Source organism: Corvus cornix, chromosome 1A (assembly GCF_000738735.6).
Source record: "Corvus cornix cornix isolate S_Up_H32 chromosome 1A, ASM73873v5, whole genome shotgun sequence".
Taxonomy (NCBI): domain Eukaryota; kingdom Metazoa; phylum Chordata; class Aves; order Passeriformes; family Corvidae; genus Corvus; species Corvus cornix.
The window spans coordinates 73,323,177-73,344,044 of record NC_047057.1 but is presented as its reverse complement, the minus strand read 5'-3'; the positions used below and the strand labels follow the sequence as shown (position 1 = coordinate 73,344,044).

The 20,868-nt window shown below is 41.8% G+C and overlaps 1 protein-coding gene across 2 annotated transcripts; it reads left to right on the top strand.

Moving 5' to 3' along the window:
• The first annotated feature begins 1,689 nt into the window (after nucleotides 1-1,689).
• On the top strand, nucleotides 1,690-20,262 carry CCDC77 (coiled-coil domain containing 77). Of its 2 annotated transcripts, none has more exons than XM_010404094.4 (11): nucleotides 1,690-1,932; nucleotides 3,289-3,505; nucleotides 4,713-4,855; nucleotides 6,396-6,492; nucleotides 7,780-7,837; nucleotides 8,586-8,680; nucleotides 9,603-9,751; nucleotides 10,083-10,323; nucleotides 11,174-11,299; nucleotides 11,385-11,537; nucleotides 13,313-20,262. In XM_010404094.4, exons 1-11 carry the CDS (start codon nucleotides 1,853-1,855, stop codon nucleotides 13,457-13,459), a joined length of 1,506 nt encoding a protein of 501 aa, XP_010402396.2. In that variant the 5' UTR covers nucleotides 1,690-1,852; the 3' UTR covers nucleotides 13,460-20,262. The 2 variants fall into 2 exon arrangements, with proteins under 2 accessions (XP_010402396.2, XP_010402395.2); XM_010404093.4 differs by having other exon boundaries at nucleotides 8,583-8,680.
• The last annotated feature ends 606 nt before the right edge of the window (nucleotides 20,263-20,868 follow it).

Sequence of the window (20,868 nt, the reverse complement as noted above, 5' to 3'; positions counted from 1 at the left end):
TTTTTCTGTTATTATTTGGTTGTGTCTCTCTTCTGATGAGATGTCCCAGATTACCTTTGAGGAAATACATGTGTATTGTATTCCCAAGAACAGGATCACCATGTACCCAGTTTATAAGATAAGGAATGAGTGAGCCAGGAATACCAGAAGAAAAAATCTCTCTGCTTGAAAGCTTTGTTTTGAGAACCAGTCTTTGCTGGTTTCCCTGTAGGCTCTTCAAGGTTGTTTTGGTTTTATGTTAAGATGTTTAGGCTAGTGGAGGTCTCTGGAAGGCAATGCTGGGAATGTTACAGGTTTTCCTAACAGTAAAACCTAAATATCCCAGATATTTAGATAACTGAGGGGGCATTTTTTTTCATCTTATCAGTTCTGCAAGAGATCCTTTTTGAAAGAGAATTTTAAGCTTTTCTCTATTACCTGCTCTGGATTTGGGGCTATTGGCCTTTAAAACAACTGTCCACGTGTGCCCCATGGCAGTGTTTATTCTTCTTGGTTATCTGGAGGTATTTATCGTTTCCCTAAGAGAAAACTTCAGCCCCTCATATAATGTATTCAGCTCCTTTATGAGCAGCGGGGAGAGCACCCAGTCTAACCACAGGGAATCGTAAATGTCCTGAGCTGGAAGGGACTGACCCACAAGGGTCATTAAAGCCAGTCCCTAACAGCAGCCTCTCTTCTGGACTTTGCCAAGAGAAATTAGCGAGCCTGCTCTTTTCTCTATTTCATAGGAAAATTGATTGCAGAAGAATCACAGAATGTTCTGGGTTGGAAGGGACCCACAAGGATCAGAGTCCGACTGCTGGCCCTGCACAGGACCCCCCAGGAGCCACACCCTGTGCCTGGAGCGTTGTCCAAACGCTTCCCGAGCTCCGTCAGGCTGGTGCTGTGCCCAGTGCCCAGCCACCCTCGGGGGGAAAAACCTTCTCATGAGACCCAACCTAAACCTCCCCTGGCACAGCTTCGGGCCATTCCCTCGGGTCCTGTCACCAAAAAGAGATCAGTGCCTGCCCCTCCTCTTCCCCTCACAAGGAAGCTGCAAATTGTGATGAGGAAGACCCTCATAGTTTTGTAAGTGAGCCTTTTTTTTGTCGCATAGAAAGTCCATTTCTTTAAACAAAGTGTTAAGGAAAAAAGAACCTTGGCTTATTACCGAGCAAATTGTTCTCTTCTCCAGCACACTTAATAAATTAGGAAATCGTTTGGTTGCATAAATGGCAACACTACTACTAGGTACTACTGGGAATACACGAGGGGGATGAAGAGGCTAAAAGGCATTGGGATGACCTAAAGAACACAGTCAATTCAGCCAGAATTTGAGCCAGTAACTTCTTGTGGCTGCTTCCTAATGCCAGGTCATTTTCAAAGAAAAACGGGCGTTTTGCGTGGCGTTTTTTGCTGCTGTGGATAAAGGTTGCATTTATTTTCCCGCAGCCCGACCGCGGCCATCACAGCACGGGCTCAGCAAGCGCAGGCCCGCGGGCCCGCCCCTCACAGCCCCCGTGCCCCGGCCATGGCCGCGCACGCGCCGTGACCCCTTCCGCACCCCGGGACTACAACTCCCAGACGCGCCAGCGCGGACCCGCTGCCGCCCGTGTTGCGAGCGCTGATTGGCGCAAGGCACTCGGCGCCGCATGGAAAGCCTGTCTGTGATTGGAGGAGGCGGCGGGGGCGGGGCGCCGCGCCGTTTAAGCCGCGGCGGGCGCAGCGCGGCGGTTGTTTGGCCGTTGGGGCCGTGAAGCGGCGGTGCGGCGGGACCCCCATCCCGGGACCTCTATCCCGGGGCTTTTCCAGCGGGGCTCCCGCCGGGCACCCCCCTCCGCCAGCCTCCCGGGGTGCCCGAAGCCGCTCTCCCATGCTCGCGGAGATTCTGGCGCTCCGCAGGGGCACGATGAGCGCGTCGGACCGCGCTGCGGGGACCCCGCGCTGCACAAGGTAGTGAGCGTGGGGGCTGCTCCTGCCGGGACACCGCGGCTCCCGGAGCCCTTTCCTTACTGCCTGGTAGACTGGCTTACCGTAGGACACCTTTCGGTCTGCTTCTCTGCCTGCTGTGCTTCCTTGTTTTTCTAGCTTTCCGTTTCTGCTGCTCTTCACTTCAGCAGTAAAGCGCCCACCTTGTGCCTGGGTTGCCTCTTTCCTTCTAGTGTTATTTCTCTAAGTGTATTGTTTAAGGCGTTTCTGGTCCCGCAGCAAGTTCCTGCGTGAAATACGTACACTTTTGCATGTTTCATGCTTTCCTGCCGTGGTGAGAGTTTTCACGGGTGTGCACTGGGGTTCTGATCCAAGCAGCTTTGGTGAGTGGCTCCATAAAGGTCACCATTGCCTCGGTGTCACCTGCCAAATCTCTATCATCAAAATTCCTGATTCTCCAGGACCGAATTCTGAACTGCGTTTTCACTAAGCAACTCTTTAGTCAAGAGGCTTCTTAGCTTCTGTTATTCATAGTATTGCTTACAAAAAAAAAGTTTGTCATATGAATATAAATAATGAAAAGAATGCTTTCTAAGGTTTTTTTTTTTAACTGTGCATCTCTATTTGCAAATTTGGTGCTTGTTTAAGCAGATTAAGTGTTTGAATGCACTAAATATTGTTTTGAGGAAAAATACAGTATGTAATTATACATATCCTTGATTTGATTTGCATAACATTGACTTGCTTTCCATGTAGTACTTCAACATAAGATTCAAGAACTTGGCAGCTTCTATTTCAGCATAGAGAGTGGAGAATCTGTGTGGATAAGAACTTTAAGTACACCAGAAAGGAAGGCACATAGATTCCTAGACCTATACCTTAAATTTTAATGGCTGGTGCATCTGCTAGCCTGAATTATCATCTTTATTCGATGGCCTGTCTTTAGAAAGTGTTTTTCTTTCTGGGTATCGGTGACTGTCACAGATTGTTTTCCTGTTTATTTCATAGTAGCTGCTGCTTCTAATTGAACTGCAATGGACTTTTTATCCCCTGAGTTCTGTCCTTCTATTTTTTTTCTCCTCTTTTCATAATCCTCCTCCCCAAATATTTTATGAGGCTTTGCTTCCCTAACATTTATTTCTATCTTCTCCGTCAGTTGGGCCCTCCTCCACAGTACCATACACCTGCAAGCTGTTCTTTACCAAAGGTCTTGCTTCTCCTAAATGCCATGTTGCTCTGTTAATACCCAGAGAACAATCAAGCTAATCTGTGTTTTAAACTGAATCTGTGTAAAAGTTTAAAATCTTTTTAGCTACTTCAGAAAGTGCTTTAATTTTCTTGTCTGAAGCTTACATGTCATCAGAGCCTGTTTCTGTCCAGGCTGCCAACCCACCGTGCCTCATCCAGATCTGCCGAGTCCCAGGCTCTGAGTCAGGACGACTTCACTTCTCTCCCGTCAATCAGCGAGCGCTTGGCCCATCTCGATCCCTCCCATGAGCTGCTGGAGTATTACCGCAAGAAGATTGCTGACTTTGATGAGGAACATGAGGAGCTGGTAAAAAGGCTGGAGAAATACAAACAAGCATATGATGAGCAGGTTAGGAAATGAGTTTTTGAGCAATGGTGGACTACACTCACAAGTTTAGTATTTTTATTAAGTTGAAAACTCAGCATAGAAGTCTTGGGATTTGCCAGTAACATGGTAGAGCTATGAAGAAACAAGTAGATTTTGGGAATTGATGTTAAAATCTAGCTGTCTGTCCTCTGTCAAATCAAACAGAAACATGCTTGTAGGATATTCTTCTAAAGTCATTATGGCTTGGTTATATCTGCACAGTAGGAATTTTGCTTCTTTTTTTTATATTAAGGCCTGAGTTTAGATGCTCATTTTCCATGTTGTCCAGCTTCTTTCCCTTTCTTCTTGTAGTGAAGGAGTGTTCTTTTGGCCTAATTTAATAGGCTTTGACTTATGGATATAATTTGTATTTACTGCAGTGAAATTCATAAGCTTGCCCATAAGCTAGTGAGCAGAAACCTAAAAATTTGCCTTTTAAGAGGAAAAAAATCTTAGAGAATATCTGTAAGATATGCAGTGCTCTGATATGAGCTATAGCATGTATCTGCCTAGCAGTCACCTTTGTAATTGTGCATGGTCCTTTGGGAACAGAACAGTCACTTCTGAGGTGATTGAGGTGCCTTCTCAAGCACTGGCCATGCTTGAAGCAGCCTGAAAGTCCTTGGGGAAATACGTACTGTCCCTCTTGGGAAAAAGAGGGGCAGGTTGCAAAATAATGCTTTTTTTTGTGCAGGAATGGTTTTTTTTGTGCAGGAAAGGTTTGTTAGCTTCCCACATCAGGTGGAAAAACCTAAAACATACCAGCTAGCTGGATTTTTCTCACTGCTAAACCATACAGATATTTTAATTTTTATTCTTTGGTGATTTATTTCAAAAGTAAATGCTATTACAGAGGCTTTGCTAGGTTTTTGTTGATGTCAGACTCCCCATAACTGCTCTGACCACCAGTGTGGTAGTGCAACCACTGGAAACTGGAGACCCAATCTGAGACCTTATTTCACTATTGAGTAGTGACAGTGATTCTCAAGGCTCTGAACTCCCAGCTGAAACATTTTACAGTATCTTTTTCCAATACTGCCCTCATCTGGTCAAATATTATAGGAGAATAAAATAATTCTTGAGCTGGTTGTTCTATGCCAGTTACAGACTCAGAGCACCAGCAGTTTGGAGTTTGTAAGTGTTGCCCAGTGCTACGTTTCATTTCAAGTACCTCATTCTCCCCACTTAGCACCAGTTGCAATGGGAAGTCCGTCACTTGGAAGAGGAGATTGCAGAGCTGCAGAAGGCTTTGAGTGATATGCAAGTGTACCTCTTCCAGGAGAAGGAGCGAGTCCTTCGTCTGTACTCGGAGAACGACCGCCTGAAACTCAGGTGGGCTGGCTTGCAGGGGGGCTGAGCCACTGGCAGCAGCAATTGGTGCGCTCTGTTCTCAGCCAGAGCTGCAATCTTCAGAGCGGCAATTATTCCACGCTTCTTAGGGCGGGCTCCTATAAAACCGTACCAGTCTTGGAGGTGCAGTGCAATCTGTTGGGCTGCTAAATGTGTTTCCACTTGCTATTACTCCTGTTCTGGTAGTAGAAGGAAGAGCAGAAGTTGAACATTGGTTCAGATTTGAATTGTGCGTTACTGTCTTGAAAGTGAAATTCTGATTGAAGCTGACTCTGGTGGGTTGACCTTGGCTGGATGCCAGGTGCCCACCAAGACTTTATTACTCACCTCTGCTGGATAGGGGAGAGAAAATGCAAGGAAAGGTAAGGTGAAAATAAGGATGGAGAGCTCATTCACCAGTTACCATCGTGGGCAAAACAGACTTGACAGGGGGAAGTTATTAACAATTAAATGACCAGAGGGCTGGAGCCTCTCTCTTAGGAAGACAGGCTGAGAGAGTAGAGGCTGTTCAGCCTTGAGAAGAGGAGGCTCCAGGGAGCCCTTATAGCAGCCTTCCAGTATTTAAAGGGCCTACAAGTGCTGGAGAGGGACTATTACAGGAGCATGTAGTGACAGCATGAGGGGGATGGCTTTAACTGAAAGAGGGCAGGTTTAGATCAGTTGTTGGCAGGAAATTCTTCACTATGAGGATGGTGAGGCACTGGAACAGGTTGCCCAAAGAAACTGTGGATGCGCCATCCCTGGAAGTGTTCAAGGCCAGGTTGGATGGGTCTCTGAGAAACCTGGTCTAGTGGAAGGTTCCTTGCCTGTGGCAAGGGGACTGAAACTAGGTGATCTCTAAGGTCCCTTCCAACCCAAATCATCCTATGAAATCAGAGTAGGACAATGAGAAATAAAACCAGATCTTAAAATACCTTCCCCTCACACCTCTCTTCTCCCCTCCCAGCTCAGCTTCATTCATGAATCTTCTACCTCCTCCTCCTCCTGAGGAGCACAAGGGGACAGGGAATGGGGGTTGTGGTCAATTCATTAGATATTCTCTGCTACTTCTTCCTCCTCACTCTCTTTCTGTGCTCCAGCATGAAGTTTTCTGTTAAAGATTTAAGAACTTAACTCAAAACATGTGTTGGTGTGCTTTGGCACTTCTCAGGGGTGTGATAAAAAGTCTGATACAGCCCTTAATGTAGTTTGCTTTAAAAACAATGAACACTTAGAATCTTAATGGATTTTAGGTAGGTCATAACTCTCAATGCAAATTCTTTCCACCATGCGCTATTGTATCAGCGTACATAGTACTGTCATACTTGAAAAGAGAAATGCTCTCCAATCCCAGCAGAATTGGTGGCTTTCTTGTGGTGGCAACATCAGGAATGTCTGAGAGCTTGTTTTTAAAGCAATATTCTCAGGAACTGCAACAGGTTGGAAATCTTGCAAGCATCAACAAGTAAAATAAAAGGACAGTGTGTCACAATGTTGTGATGTATTTAAAAAAAATGTGCTGACCAGTTCCTTTGAATTCCAGGGAACTGGAGGACAGAAAAAGAATCCAACAACTCCTGGCTTTACTGGGAACAGATGATGGAGAAGTTACATATTTTCATAAGGAGCCTCCACATAAGGCAAGTTCCATTTTTCTGTAGATCTCCTCTTTGGATTGTAACATGAGTATCTGTATCCCAGAGTCTGACCACAGACCAGATCTGTCCCACAAGTCAAAGGTTGCTAAATGAGCCCAAAGCAGCAGGGATCTGTAGCAACATTGGGCTTTAGTATAAATGCTGAAAGGTAAGTAGGAACAAGCACACTGAAAGTAGGTCCTCTTAGCATCAACCTCCTCCTACCTTCAAAACATACCTCCAGGTCAGCCTCTAAAATGTCAGATGGGAGTCTGAAGTCATCTGGCAAGAAGATGGCAAGAACACCACAAAAAGGGGGGGGGGGAAGTGCAGAAAATGACCAGGCACAGTGTTTGAAGATCAGCTATCTCAGAATGTCTCTTACAGCTTCAGTAAAGAAGAATATGTCAAGGTTGCTGCAACAGTTTCCTGGGCTGAAGACCGCTGAAGAAGCATCCTCTCTAGGCAACATTTTGTTGTGTATTTCAGAAATGGTGTTGAATTGTTTAAATGGCAGTGCATATGATGTGCAGTGTAGTTGAACCTACTCAAGGAAGTCATGAGTCATTCAGAAATACAGAGACTATGATGGGAATATAGGATTTATTTTGGAATAAGGTGCAGAAAAAGGCTGAAATATGCTGCATTGTTCATGGTTGCTCTGCACTGCTTAAGCACTTCAAAAATCATGCAGAAGCTTTAAAATTCCTGGTTTAGGGTAGCTCTAAAATTAGGCCTATTATGTAATATCAACCTAAAGATAAGCATTGGGGTTTATAACCTGCTCTTTCATGGCCTCCTTTTTTTTTTTAGGTGGGTTTCAGTTCAACAGTTGAGCTTCAGTATTTTTATCACTTAGCATTTGTGTCAGGCTTGTTCAGTATCTTGAGTGAATGTGCTGACAAATTAAGCTTCATGTTTCTCTGTCTTGCTGAGACAAGTAGTAGCATAAAAGAAGGAAATAACATCATCTTCACCACCTTCTCTCCGTTCCCAAAATACTTTTTCCTGCTGAGGGTGCTGATTTTCATCCTAATGAAGCCATCAAAGTCAGAATTACTTTCCACTTTTTCTGGTGAAAATAATAGGGGCAGTAATGGCAAAACTCAACCATGATAAAAGAAACTTTTCATCATGGGCATTACACTTGTGAATGTCTTCCTTGTCTTGTGGTAGAAGTAAGGTAATGCTGTTCTTCTGGATATCTCGTTTTAACCTTTTAAGATTTGTTCTTGACCACTGCACCTGTGGGGAAGTCAGATGCTCAGTGCAGATGTCTTGTTTCTGTAGGTTACTGTTCCACAAAGGCCAGCAGAGACCCAGGAACAAGATGATGCTTCTAATGCAGGTACCACACCAAGCTGAGTAACAGCAGCTCAGCGCTTTTCTTTGTGTGTGTCTGTCTCCTGTATGCCAAAGTAATTCCTGTCTGGGAATGCTTTGGTAAATCTCCATTAAGTGCCCTAAATATGTCCATACATATCCATGCAGTACTCCTGGCTTCCCTCCAACATCCTTTAAAATTACCTTAGCTGGCTCTCGGGTCCCTGATGTGCTCAGCTGAGGAAGAGGCTGTATGACTGTTCTGGAACTGTGCAGGTACCAGCTGGCCAAGCACCTTTGCCACAGCCATTCCAAGCTGTGAGGTTCTGCTTGCCTTTAGTGTAGACTGTTGTGTGGGTCCATATGCCTACATACTCATTTTCTCTTTTGAAATAATTGTCTCATCAAATCGACTGAAATTAGCCAACAAGCTCAAAACTCATTCAAGCCCTGATGTTTGTGCAGCTGTGACATCTGCCTATTCATCAGTTATTTTAAGAAAATGTGTCAAGTTTTCTTTCTATATATGCCAACAAAATTAGGAGGTTGCCTAAATATTGCAATATGATAGAGGGGATAAAGGTATGTGATCACCCTAAGCTGTAGAATTCTTTTCTTTCAGCTAACCCTTCTAGAAGTAATTGTGACTGTAGCAGTGGCAACCTTTTTGCTGTTCCTGTAGGCTCACCAGAACACACAGAATGTCATTCTTGGAAAGGTACTGCAAGTACATTGGAAAACCTTTTCCTACTTTTGTTAAATTTCTTCAGTAGGTATGGAGAGGAATACTTCAAAACCAACAGCAAAAGGAGAGAAACCAGAAAGTCCTGAGAGATATAAAAGAGATGATGAAACACTTCTACTACAGGTAAAAACATTTTCTAACTGATGGACATAATTGCTGGCTTGCAGAAAATTATGATGAGAAAGTATGCCATCTGCTTAGATAAGATGTAGATGTACCAGTTTTATAAATCTTACTATGGATTCACACTTTGTCAGTTTACTTATCTGTTTCATTGTTGTGAATGTAAATGCAAGAACTGATTCTGGAAGCTTTATGTAAGCAGATGTTCCACTAATGTCAACTGCAATATGTTGTCCTTAAGTATAGAATATGTAATTGATGATATCTCCCATAATTTGATAGCAGATATGAATTTACATTAAACCCACTGAAGATGTGCAGGGTTGGGAGTTTCATGGTAGTTTGACAAAAGCAACGTGTTTGAGACAGTATTAGGCAGCCCCCATAAGATGCACTGATACAATGAAATGTTCCTTTTTCTAGACTTCCGTCGAAGTTTACGTATAGGTAGCATGACAGAAAGAAAGATAAAATGTGCAGAATCATGAGCTGGGGAAGATGGCAGAAGCTGCATGTAAAGTATGAGTGAGCAAGGATGAATCAAGAAAAGCAAATAATAGACAAACTTGTACAGCAGAGACAAGTTTGGTGGTGGTTGTTTTTATTATTATTATTTGTTCAAGAAAAGGTACAAAAGTCTCTGCACATTCCACAGGATTTGTTAGATGTGTGCAATTTAAATCTTAACAATATCTTCAATCTATTGTTGCTGCTCATGGTATGCCTCTCTTGCCTAAAGAATGTTTTAGTTGTTTGAATACTTAGCATTAAAACAAAACCAAAAGATTGAGAAATTAGAACTGCCAAAGGTATTATCAGGTACAGTTTTTGATCTGAATCTTGGAATTTAAAGAGACTTGCAAGGACAGGAGCAGAGCTGGTGTGAGGTCTTGTTCAGTAATGTCTTTGTTTGCTTATTCAGGTGAAGGCCCTGCAAGCTCAGATAGAAGAACAGACACAATTAGCCAAGGACCAGGTCGAGGCACTACTCGAGGACAGGCGGATTCAGATGGAGGAGGCTGAGGTCCGGCATCGGAGGGACCAGGAGAAGATAAAAACTGTAACAGAAAAGTGAGTGTTAGAGAATGATCATGATGTGTAGTCATGAGATAAGAGAGGGAGCAATAGAAATGTTATGACTTTCAGTGTGTTGCTTCCTGCAACAGGCAGAAAAGCAAATTATGCAGCCATCTGGTAGTGTGTGTGGAAGATGAGTGGGATAATCTGCATATTAAAAACCCTCTTTCACACACTGGAAGAACAGCACTTCTTTCATTACATGGGTGAAACTCACATTTAGATCACCTATCTCCTCTGGTTCTTCCAACTTGCAGTGATGACTGATGAAATTAAGGTTAGGCACTAGGAAAGAAGTTAACTCCACTGGGATCCCTTTTTGCAGGCTCCATAAGACCCAAAATCTCTTATATGAGAGTACCCGTGACTTTCTCCAGCTCAAGTTTGATGCCAGAGCCAATGAGAAAGCGTGGATGGCAGAGAAGGACAGTCTGTTGAGGAAACTTCGCAAAGATCTGGATCATCTTGTTTTCAGCACAGAGTCAGGAAAAACGAGGCAGAGAGAGCTGAAGAAGATGATTCAAGAAGATGATGGAACTTCAAAACTCCACAGCAGAGAAATAAAGGTAATTTTTTTTGTCTTTGACAGAGGCTCTTAAACAGTTATTGACTAGAACGTTGCAAGCACCTTGGCCTTTGCACAATAGGCAGTCATTAGCAGCAGTTTCAAAGCTGTACTGGATTGCCTTAAGTGACGTTGTTGTTGGCACTAATCTAAATAAAAAACCACTCCTGCTTTGAAATCAGCATCACTTTCAAATTTCAGATAAAATATATAGTTAGGATTTATGGTAGCATGTCACTGTCAGTTTCTTTCATGTCCAGAAAAAATCCCTCATTCTGTAAGCCATGTGGTAAGTGGGGCCAATGGTTTTTAACCTGCTGATTGCACGTGGCTCTCTGTTCCTGTAAGTGCTCAGAGCTAGTGGTCTTAGAATGCTGTGTCTGGATCTTCCTTGCTGCTGTCAGGGGAGAAGGAGTCCTCTCAATTGATGCCTTCCAGCTCTTCTCTAGGAGTCTGAATTTTTCTTCCACTATACTTCCAGTGAGAAGTTGGGAGGTAGGAATAAGAATTGGAAAGTAAACAGGCAATAGGGAATTGTTTTCATCTACCACTGGATGCAGGTGCCTCTGAAATGCAGTACTGGCAAGCAGCTGTGAAAGGGGAGTTACAGCATTAGCTGAATGTTACTTTTAATGATGAGCAGTCATACAAAACTGGTAACTTAATTCAAAGGTTTTGGTAATGGAACTGATGTTAGACTATTGTCTTCACATACTTATTAGCTGTAGTTCCAGTTGTTAATTTTTATTTTCCTGTCATATTGGCAATGTTATCACACTGCTTTTCCAGAGCAGAGGAAGTTTTTTAATCACAATCTTGAGTTGATTCTTCCTGTTCCTCCTATGTCCTAGTTACTGCAAGACAAGCTAATGCAGGAAAAGCACCTGTCACACATGTACAGAGAGCAGTGTGTCTCCCTGGAGGGGGAGGTGGCTAGGATCCGTGAGGAGAGAGATGCTGGCAAAGAACTCTTTAAGGTAATTAGTCTGTAAGCATCTGCTAGCTGTGTGGAGATCTTGCAGCCTTTATTTTGTATTGCCTACTGAGTTCTCATCTCCATAGGAACGCTCAGAAAAGATGGGGAAGCGCCTGAAACTGATGACTCAGCGATGTGAGACCTTGGAAAAACGTCGTAGTATGGAAGTAGAGGGCTTCAAGAATGACATTAAACAGCTTCAGCAGAAGCTGAAAGATGTAGAGAAGCAGTTCTATAAGGTAACAGCTAAGCATTTCTGAGGCAGACTATTATGGGCTTATCCTATGGAGGTGTATTCTCAGTATTTAAAGTGGTATTTCCCCTGGAGTTAAGGAAATAATTCCTTTTCTAAGTGCTCCTTTAAATATCAATATCTGACAAAACCTGCCTCCTATGTATTTTACAAAGCAAAAAGATTTGTCTTTGTTTATCAATTAGGCATCAAGCTTACCAGGAACTGTCCTGGCTATACATTAGCTGTGTATTTTTGTTTCCACTCTCAAGTTCTAATGTGATACCTGTAGCTTACTTAACTGTCTCAAAATTGCAAGGCGGCAGTTTGATTCAGAAATTTATCCTGCAAAGAAAGTAATTATTTATTTTCTTTGTGGGAGCCATAGTGTTTGGTTCTGTTCCAGTAAGAGGTAGATCATTGACTTACGAATTGTGAATATTCTATTTATTACTGTGTCGATATGTCATTTGTAACTTTGCAAAAATCGCTGCAGAAGCAATGGCTGGAAGTTGAAGCTGTGTTCTCTGTATAGCTTCCAGATGTGTAGATGAACATCAGAACAGCTTAGAAGGGAAGCCACAGCCTTGATGTTGCGTGGAGTTTAGGATGAGACATTTATCTAGAATATGCCTGAGAGGATGATCTTGGCATAGCTTAGACTCTCCTTCCGGAGTCTGGCAGTGCTACTGATTCATTCATTTCCTGTACTTTTGGTGCACAGTTCAGTTTACTCAGACTAATGCATTTATTTCGATTAAAGGTTTCAATTTATATATATATTTTTTTAACGGCCTGTGGGTTTTTAAACTTTATTCTTTAAGGACTAACAGCATAATTCAAAAGGGGGGAAAGTGTGTATTATACCTTTACTGTAGACTTGTATGTTTTATATCTGTGGGTGTGCTCTTAATTGTGCTCTCAATTTCTTAACACTGTTAACCACAAGAGGGCAGGGGAACAAAATACTTGCACAAAGTCTCCAGAGTGATCATTAAATCCTTCTTATCACTCGAGGTCAAAATGACTACTGATGACTAAATTTCCTGATTTGCATATTAAAATCTTTGACCAAGAACTACATGATGACAATAAGAAACCATAATGGGTGAGGAGAATAGAGGGATTTTAGGGTAGCTCCTAATGCTGTGCCCTTGAAAGTGACTGGGCTGGCATGCTATCCAGTTGCAGGGTGACAGGAAATGGCAGCCCTGGCCAGCTTGCCATCAGGAATTCTGATTATCCAGCAGCCTTTGTTCAGCTCAGTACAGGCCATGTGGCACTGCCTGAGTTAAGGCATTGTACTTGAATTGCTCTTGAATCCTGTGCAGTTCAGAGGGCAGCAGGTCAGCCACAGCAGTTAGAACACCTAGTTTTAATAGCACAAGATGATAAAATGTCATCTCCTGAGGTACTTAGAACTACATAAGAGTTACTTGATAAATACTTTACCTTGCCCCTTTTTGTGGGTCTCTAACTAACAGAGGAACCAGAAAGGAGTCAACAGGCTATGAGTCAACTTGGTTATATTCTATTAAGATTTCTTCCTTGCCAGTAATATAACACAACAACATAATGTTATGAAAGGTTTGTTCTTTTTTGGTTCTGGATCAGCTTTCTATTGGTGATGTGCATTATCCTAGTGTTATTAACTTACACATTCTCTTTGCTGGCTAGAAAGGGTCTCCTTTAGAGTTCTCTCCCTCATATACTTATAATACTCCCTAAGTTGTATTCTGTACAACTTTGTTTTTCCTAATCTTTTTTTCTTTTTGTTTTTAGGTGGCTCAGAATTTGGGACCAGACCAGGATCTTGCAATTCTGCGTGAGGTCCGCCAAGGAAACAAACTAACACGTAAAATTCAGGGAGAACTAAAAGACTTAAAAGCAAAAATCTATAGCTTAGAGGATGAACTACGGCTCTGCTGAAGCCGAATTATTAGCTGGCATCCTAATTTTAGGAATGGGACATTGCTAGACTTGAATAGTCATATGCAAGAACAGCTCCTGCTTGTTTCCTGGCATCCATTGACAGAAGGTTTGAGGAAATCTGCAGTTAATGTCGTAAGTGTGTACATGAGCCATTCCTAGTGTACCAGATTATATTGCTGCTTGAGCTGAGAGATGGCACCTGATAAAACTGACTTTAAAAGTGCATGATGACTGATATATCAGGAGTGTGTCTATGACTATATCTTCATATCTGTGGAGGGGATCAGTGTATAGTGTCCTTTGTCTTTATTTGGAGCATATTATAAACCACATATATGGTTATAATGAAATTAATAATCATAGAAGGATCTAGTTCAAGGTCTGAATTTTGGATGGCATTTTCCTATGTGAGAAGCAGCTTTTAAAATAGTTTATATGATTACTGTTTTGGTGCTTAGCACCTCAGGATGTAACTGGAAATTCTCATATGGAAAGTCTGTACTAAAATGTCTTACATTTGACTCCTGGACAGCATATTTTAAAATTACTCCTGGACAGTATTTTAAAATTACTCCCCTTTTCTTGGTTTTAACCTAATTGGAACAAGCCTACCTGGTTTAATACGGTGGGGAAAGATAACCCATTCTAGAACTCATCTGCAAGGATGAGCAACATCTACATGTGTTCTGAATGCTTCGTGGGGAGGAAGGCTGAAATTCAGTTTCTCTTCCCCTTCCTCCCAGTTTTTTTAACACACAAAGGAAGCCCATAATAAAAGGGATCTAGTATCTTCCTTAACCGCCTTATTATCTGTCTTTGTAGCTCTTAACAAGGTCATGGTTATGTGCAGAGAAATCATGGTCGGCTTTTGCTACAGCAGTTGTTGCTGCTGAACAAACTGGGGTGGAAGAGCAGGTGCTCAGTTGGTACATGAGAACTACAACTGTAGCTATATAATGATTCTCTAGCCATGTGGTGATTGTCTTCCTACCAGACATGACAGCATCACTGTTATAGAAAACAGGTGAAATCATGAGAAGGGTTACAACATGGCTTCAGCCCAGTTTGTAATTGCAGGTATTCATGCTTCTACTGTAGCATCAGCAAATCTTGTCCACCTTGCAGCCTGAGAGCAGATCCTTAGTGGAAAATGGATTTCAGTGCCTCTGTCTCTTACTTTACCTTTCTTTACTGTGTTTCTGGAGTATACACCATACAGGCTACTAGCACTTCCTTTCTCTTTGAGAAGAACTTAGTGTGGGAAAGCAGGCAATTTCTTTTGTGTGTGGAAGTGGCCGTGCAGATTCTCATTTAGTGTTTCATAGTAGATATGGAGAAGATGGTTGTTTTTGTGCTGTGAAGATTTGGAGAAGGAAGAACTGTTTTTATAGTGTGAGCTAAAGCAATGCAGGAGGGGAAATTCCCTTAAGACATCCATACCCACTTCAGTTGTCTTAACCTTTTTGTGACAAACTAGCTGTCCCTTATGGTCCTGTACTGTGGCTTTTATTCTGTATGTGTTCTTGAGGGCAATTGATCACAGACTTCAGTGTGAGTGGCTGACAGTCTGTACCTGGCTGCTCAACTACACTGCGGCTTGCAAGGGGCTGTTTTAAAGGATGTTGCACTGATCAGCTGAGCTGAAAATGCTGAACTGTTCAGAAACTGGTTCATGAACAACTTGGATGCCGATGCGATGTGGACAGTTAAGGAAGGCTATTTAATGCTATCCATCATTTTGTCTCACTCTGTCCTAGCTGACTGGTACTTTCTTAGAGAAATCAAGCTAATTAAAGTGAGCTTGTAAGTGAAATAACGTACTACTGGTTTGATGATAAGATATCAAAGTTATCATAGGGCCTAAAAAAGCTGCTTCTGAAAATTGCTATGTAATGAAGCCTTAGCCACTCATTCAGCAGGATCCATCTACTTAAATTCAGCTGATGGGAACCTAGCAAAAAGGTCTCTTGAACCTCTGGAATCCTGTTTATTTTCAACTCTTCCAAGCTAAAGAATTGCCTGTGAGATGACATCTTCCTCACTTGAAAGCCATGAAGTGTATCTGGATAAAGACTTCAAGCTTTGACATTCAGGTTTGTAAGACTGGGAGGAAGTACTGGGGGAAGAAGGATGTAAATGTTTAATTTCCTGTCTTCCTTACCAATATTCTTTAATACTTGAAAGACTGAAAAAAATAAAATGACAACATTCCTGATCTGCTAGTGTATCGAAATCAAAGTACAGTTTGAACATGATTCTTATTATGTCACTAGGCTATGAACACTTCCTATGTGAGGGGGCTGGGAGGGAAATTATGGTATTGTTACTCTGGAAACCCGTTTTGTTTGGAAGCTTGAATATTTGTCCAAGTGCAGGAAGTGCAAAGTATTGTACATGCTCTTTCTGTGTGACATCACGTGATCGTGTGAAATGTTGCCAAAACAAATGGGGACCTTCATGCCAAGAACTGCTTTAAAGAGCCAAGTGCTTCCCACCACTGACAACTACCCTTTAAAATGTCAACAAAGCGTTATTTGCATTTTCAAAAGGGTTTCCTGGGAGAAGTTCCACTACCTTAATTGCTGACTTTTTTCCCACAATTTTTGGGTAGAAATCAAAAAATAGCATTTACTCCAAAGATTGATTAGCTTTTTTGCTAATTGAAGTTAGTAATGTGACTTTTATCATTTCAATACAGGTAATGCCAGGTTTTGAGTGTAGGAGCATAGAATTTGAAAGACTTGCAAAATGTCTGCTTCTAAGACTAGAGATGCTATAGTACGGGATTAAAGGTTAGAACTGGACAAATGTTATTATTGTGAGCCAAGATACTGAAATATCTCTTGCATAGCTAGAAGAAAAATGAGGAGCAGGGGAAACCTTATTGTTGTGTAGCTCCTTTTAAGTAAAGGAGTGCCTACTTTTCAGAAGGAATGTGGAAATATTGCTTAAGGCCCAGAACCACAGATGATTCAGAGGAAGAGAAAAGGTTGTGCAAGACCTCATTTTGTCTTGCATTAAGAAGACTGATTAATAGTGTCTCTTGAAGACAAAAAAACAACCTACCAAAGGCCTCTCTATCCTAGCAGGGCAATGCTGAGCAACAACAAGTAGCTTGAACCTGAAGTTAATTTAAAAAGGCATACATTTTTAACAGGAAGACTGTGCTTTTTTTCTTACTGTAACAAACTAGGTGTGGAGGTAACGAATTCTCCATCTTTATCTTCAAAGCAAAAAATGATTTCACCTTTGGAGAAGGTAGCTTGTTTTAATAAGGTACTGGGTTTGACCCATTAGAACTTAATGAAGTATAATGACTTGAGCTAACAGGAAATCATTTAGTGGTTCCTTCTGGCTTTAACCTTATGATGTATGTATATGCAGTATTTGTAGGAGTTTTTTAGTTTTCATGCAGTTGCTTTAATTATAGGGACGTGCTGTGTCAGCTAACCCTACACAGCAAGGTTACACAAGGTAAAACAAAACCAAACCAAAACTTAAAAAAATCCCTCATGATCTTCCTGTATCACAATCTGCAGTAATTCCCAAGTGAATTGATGCTGTGACTGCACTCAGGCACATCAGCAGTTCTCCTAGGTGTTAGAATAAGTCCAAGCAGTAATATAGTATATGCTTGTATGCAGTGGCTATATTTAAATTGCTTATGTAAATAGGATTATCAGTTCAGAAACACATACATTTTACCACTGTGGATGGACTCTCTGGGCAGCCTGATATTCTGGAATTGAAATGTTTCTATGTAGGCCAGTAATTCTTTGATAATCAGATAGTATTTTTGAGATTAGCTGGGAGCAACATGCCTGTGTACTTTGTTCTGGTAGATTTGTTCATACTCATGAAAAGTGATGTTGGTCAGACTTTTAATCAAAGTTCACAAACACATGTAATTTGGTGTACTAGAATGTGTTTGTGCCTGCTCAGTCAAAATCCTAATAAAGGTGTCCTGTTTGTCCCTATTCAAAGTGGCATCATAGGTCATTAGTAGGTAAGGGACATTTTAAGAATTTTCTTTCTAATTTTTCTGCAATAATTTGCTTTTCTGTTTTCAAGTTGCTTTAAATTGTAAGAAGGTATCCCCTTTACTCCCTCAAGAGTTTTTGTTAAATTTTCAAGTCTAGCTGTAGAAGTATACACATTTTTTAGCCTACGGATTGGGATTATGCACCAGAACATTCTTGGACGCAGTGTGGAAAGTGTGAGTGGTGGGAGCTGCAGTGATTCCTTTTGACTGCTGTCTTCAAAAGGTTTTAGACAAAAAGAGCCAAGTTTGTTTGCATTCTGAGGTTGCATCAAAAGTTAAGGACTTTCTGTGCAAAACAGGCCATCAGAGGTAAGCAGTGTTTAACCCACAGGCAGGAAACATTTCTGCTATGACTGAAGTATTTGAGAAGAGTGTGGTGGACTTCTGGTATTTCCCATTTAGCACCAAATGAACTGTTGGAGAAAGGGCATCTTTGAATATAGGGTAGAGTGGCTGCCTGTCAAGAAAGCTCCAGAAATACAGCTTGAAAAACAGAGCTCTCAAAAGGGTTGACTGTTCACTTACCCTGACTAAATTGCATATTCTAAGAATTGCAATGCTGTTGGACTTAGGACAGATCTGTAAATACAGATTATTTGGGTTTATTCAGAAAACCCAGAAAGGCTTTTAACACAGAAGTGCTTCAATGTTAAAGCAAGACAATTATTACTGCACAGGCATGAAGGGATTCACTCTTGAAATGGGTTCAATTTTAATAAAAAGCTCAGGATTTACTCTGGTGAAGCATGTCTGGGATGTGCTGAATGTGCCTGTATTGATTCAGAGATCAAATTGCTTTTCTTTTACTGTAAACATTTATCTCAGTATAGAGTCACTGCTAAACCAGTACAGCAGTTTTTCCTTTTCAGGCCTAGCTTGGGTGGACAGATGTCTGCAGGGAATGCTGCTCATCTTTGTGTTCTGTAATGTCTCTGATGACTATACTGCGTCTTTGGGACTTCTTGAAAAGTAAGGATGATGAGCACAGTCACTTAAAATATAAACCAAGTATTACGTTTAAGACAGGGAAAGGAGAAATTTAGGCAAGACTAGATTTAAAACATGGATTTCCAAAATTATCGAATACATACATACATCTTTCATTATGGTAAATATCTAAAGCCTGCAAAGTCTCTTGAAAGCGTGCAGCAAAAGGAAGTCTCAAACTGCAGCTCAGCCATGCCATACAAACATTGGCAGTGTAACTATTGGTAAAATACGACTGTGTTAGCCCAACCCCCTGTATCAACACAACTGAATCAGGCAAGGAGGTCCTGCTGCAGGTAGGTTGTTAATTGTGGGGCCACACTGATTCCCTTGCAGCAATGTTCAACTGCAGCATTGACAGGGATTTTCCTGGGAATGCTCCACCAGTAATGCCTTTTAGAGCCCAATCAAATCCTGAGGAGCTGAAAAGAGAAATAATGGGGAACCGTGCTTTCAGAAACTGCCTTTTCCTCTTAGAAACACTTCTGCCTTTGAGCCATTTTGATGAAGAATGTTGAGATGAAGTCGTCATTTGTGCTTCAGAGCATAGCTGAGGTCAGGAAGAGGGGTATGGAGCCACCAGGGTGGTGAAGTCTAGGGACAGTTGGGTCTCTTTGGTGTGGAACTTGTAATTAGTGTTGAAAATTGCACAAGAAGAAAGAAGGGAAGGAGCAAGTGGCAGATAATTGAACCTTTGGGGAGCCTACAGAGAAACTGTTGGCATGGAGCTAAAAGTGATTTACAGAACAGACAAATACTTGTTAGATAACTAGAAGCAAAAATATAACAAGAGGCAGAGAGATGCACAGAGATGGATCTAGAGAGGGGAGCCAGGAGGAATGGGAGATGTGTGTTAAGTGCTGCACTTGTGTCAAAGGCTGCTTTTATCCTGAGGAAACACAGCCAAAATAGAAAACAAGCAGCAGCTCAAACAAAGCCAAAAAATACTCCAGTTGGCTCTTCTGGCAAAGAGTCAGTTTCTTTGAAGTGGGTATTCAGGGTGGGCTGGGAGACGTGTCCTGAAGCCAGCAGCAATGTCCAACATTGAAGGCTGGTCCATCAGGCAGTCAGCAGTGCCAGCTCCCTGTCTGAGTCATCTCCACACCCCACGGGCCCTATTCCTGCACCTCCAGCTCACCTGCTGTTCCTCTCCCTGAAGGGGCAACCCCAGCATCTGCTGCCATACTGCACACAGTGAGGGTGAGAGGTGGAAGTCTGGGCATGCACTTGTGTGACTTGGGATGCTTGAGAATTCGGGAATATAAGACTGCAAGTAGACTTGAGATAAAAACAGTTAAGTGAGGTGGTTTTAAACATCACTGCCAGAATTTTATTCCTGGACATCTGTTCTTTCTGCAATGAATCAGTGGTCCAAAATAAATTATTTTAAGTACAGTGCAGAGCTAGTCAAATTTATGACTTCACTCTTTATTACACATTCAGATTAGTCTTGTTCCTTAATACTGTTCTGCTGTAACTATATTGTAACAGATAGCACCATGCCATAGTTATTTCCTTAAGCTTTTTCTCCAGAGACAAGAGCTTTTCTGCACTACAGCACAGTTCTATCAGGAAAAAGTTTGTTTCTTTAGAAGTTGACAATGCTACTGTTAGTCTTTACTTTCACTTTTCCCTTTCCTCTATTTTAGTACAATGTTCACTAGAGAAAAATGTGATTACTTATTTTAATATGCAGCAAAGTGCAGTTGTTATTTTTCAAGCATAAGGTTGTTCATTAAAGAAATGCAGACAGCTTTCTGCTAAGAATACATCATTCAATTCTCATTCTTTAAATGGTAAACAAAGTTTCATTTAGATCTGTATTTATTACACACTTCTCTTAGTATTTTCTGCCTTTTTTTGGAACAAATATAAAAACTTGGTTTATTTTTCTCATGCTGGATAAACCCCAGACCAACATACTCTTAACCAAAAAACTCTTAACAGTGTTGTGTTCTCATGAGTAGTCCCTGCCTTGCAATGATTAAGCTGCCCACAGCTTCCCATTTTTAGTTGTGTGGGTACTGGTGGTGTCTGGCTCTTGGCAGCTCTTTCTGTTTGCACTGGAGGAATTATTCCCCATTATTGAGGCTCAGATGATGGATGTGCATCTGCGGCCTCAAAGGAGATAGGAAGGAGGAACGCAAGCATTGCATCCTCAAAAGCTGCACAATGGCCCTTGTCCCTGAGAGGCTGGGGAAGTCCAAGGACAGAGCCACTCCCCAGGCTCCCCCACCATGGGGTTTGTTTCCGACTTGAGAAGCACCTCTTTCCAGCTCTGCAGTGGGGTATAAACCCTCTGGATGTGCTTCCCTTAACAAGAGAAACCTCCCCAACACACAGCTTTGTGAGACATTCCTATAAAGGAAGCTCTCAT

Excerpts from the sequence above, each read along its gene's own strand:
- CCDC77 (XM_010404093.4), top strand. The coding sequence starts at position 1,853 with ATGCTCGCGGAGATTCTGGCGCTCCGCAGGGGCACGATGAGCGCGTCG. Across the intron at positions 6,493-7,779 it reads ATAAGGAGCCTCCACATAAG|GTTACTGTTCCACAAAGGCC; the intron begins GCAAGTTCCATT and ends TTGTTTCTGTAG. Across the intron at positions 10,324-11,173 it reads TCCACAGCAGAGAAATAAAG|TTACTGCAAGACAAGCTAAT; the intron begins GTAATTTTTTTT and ends CCTATGTCCTAG.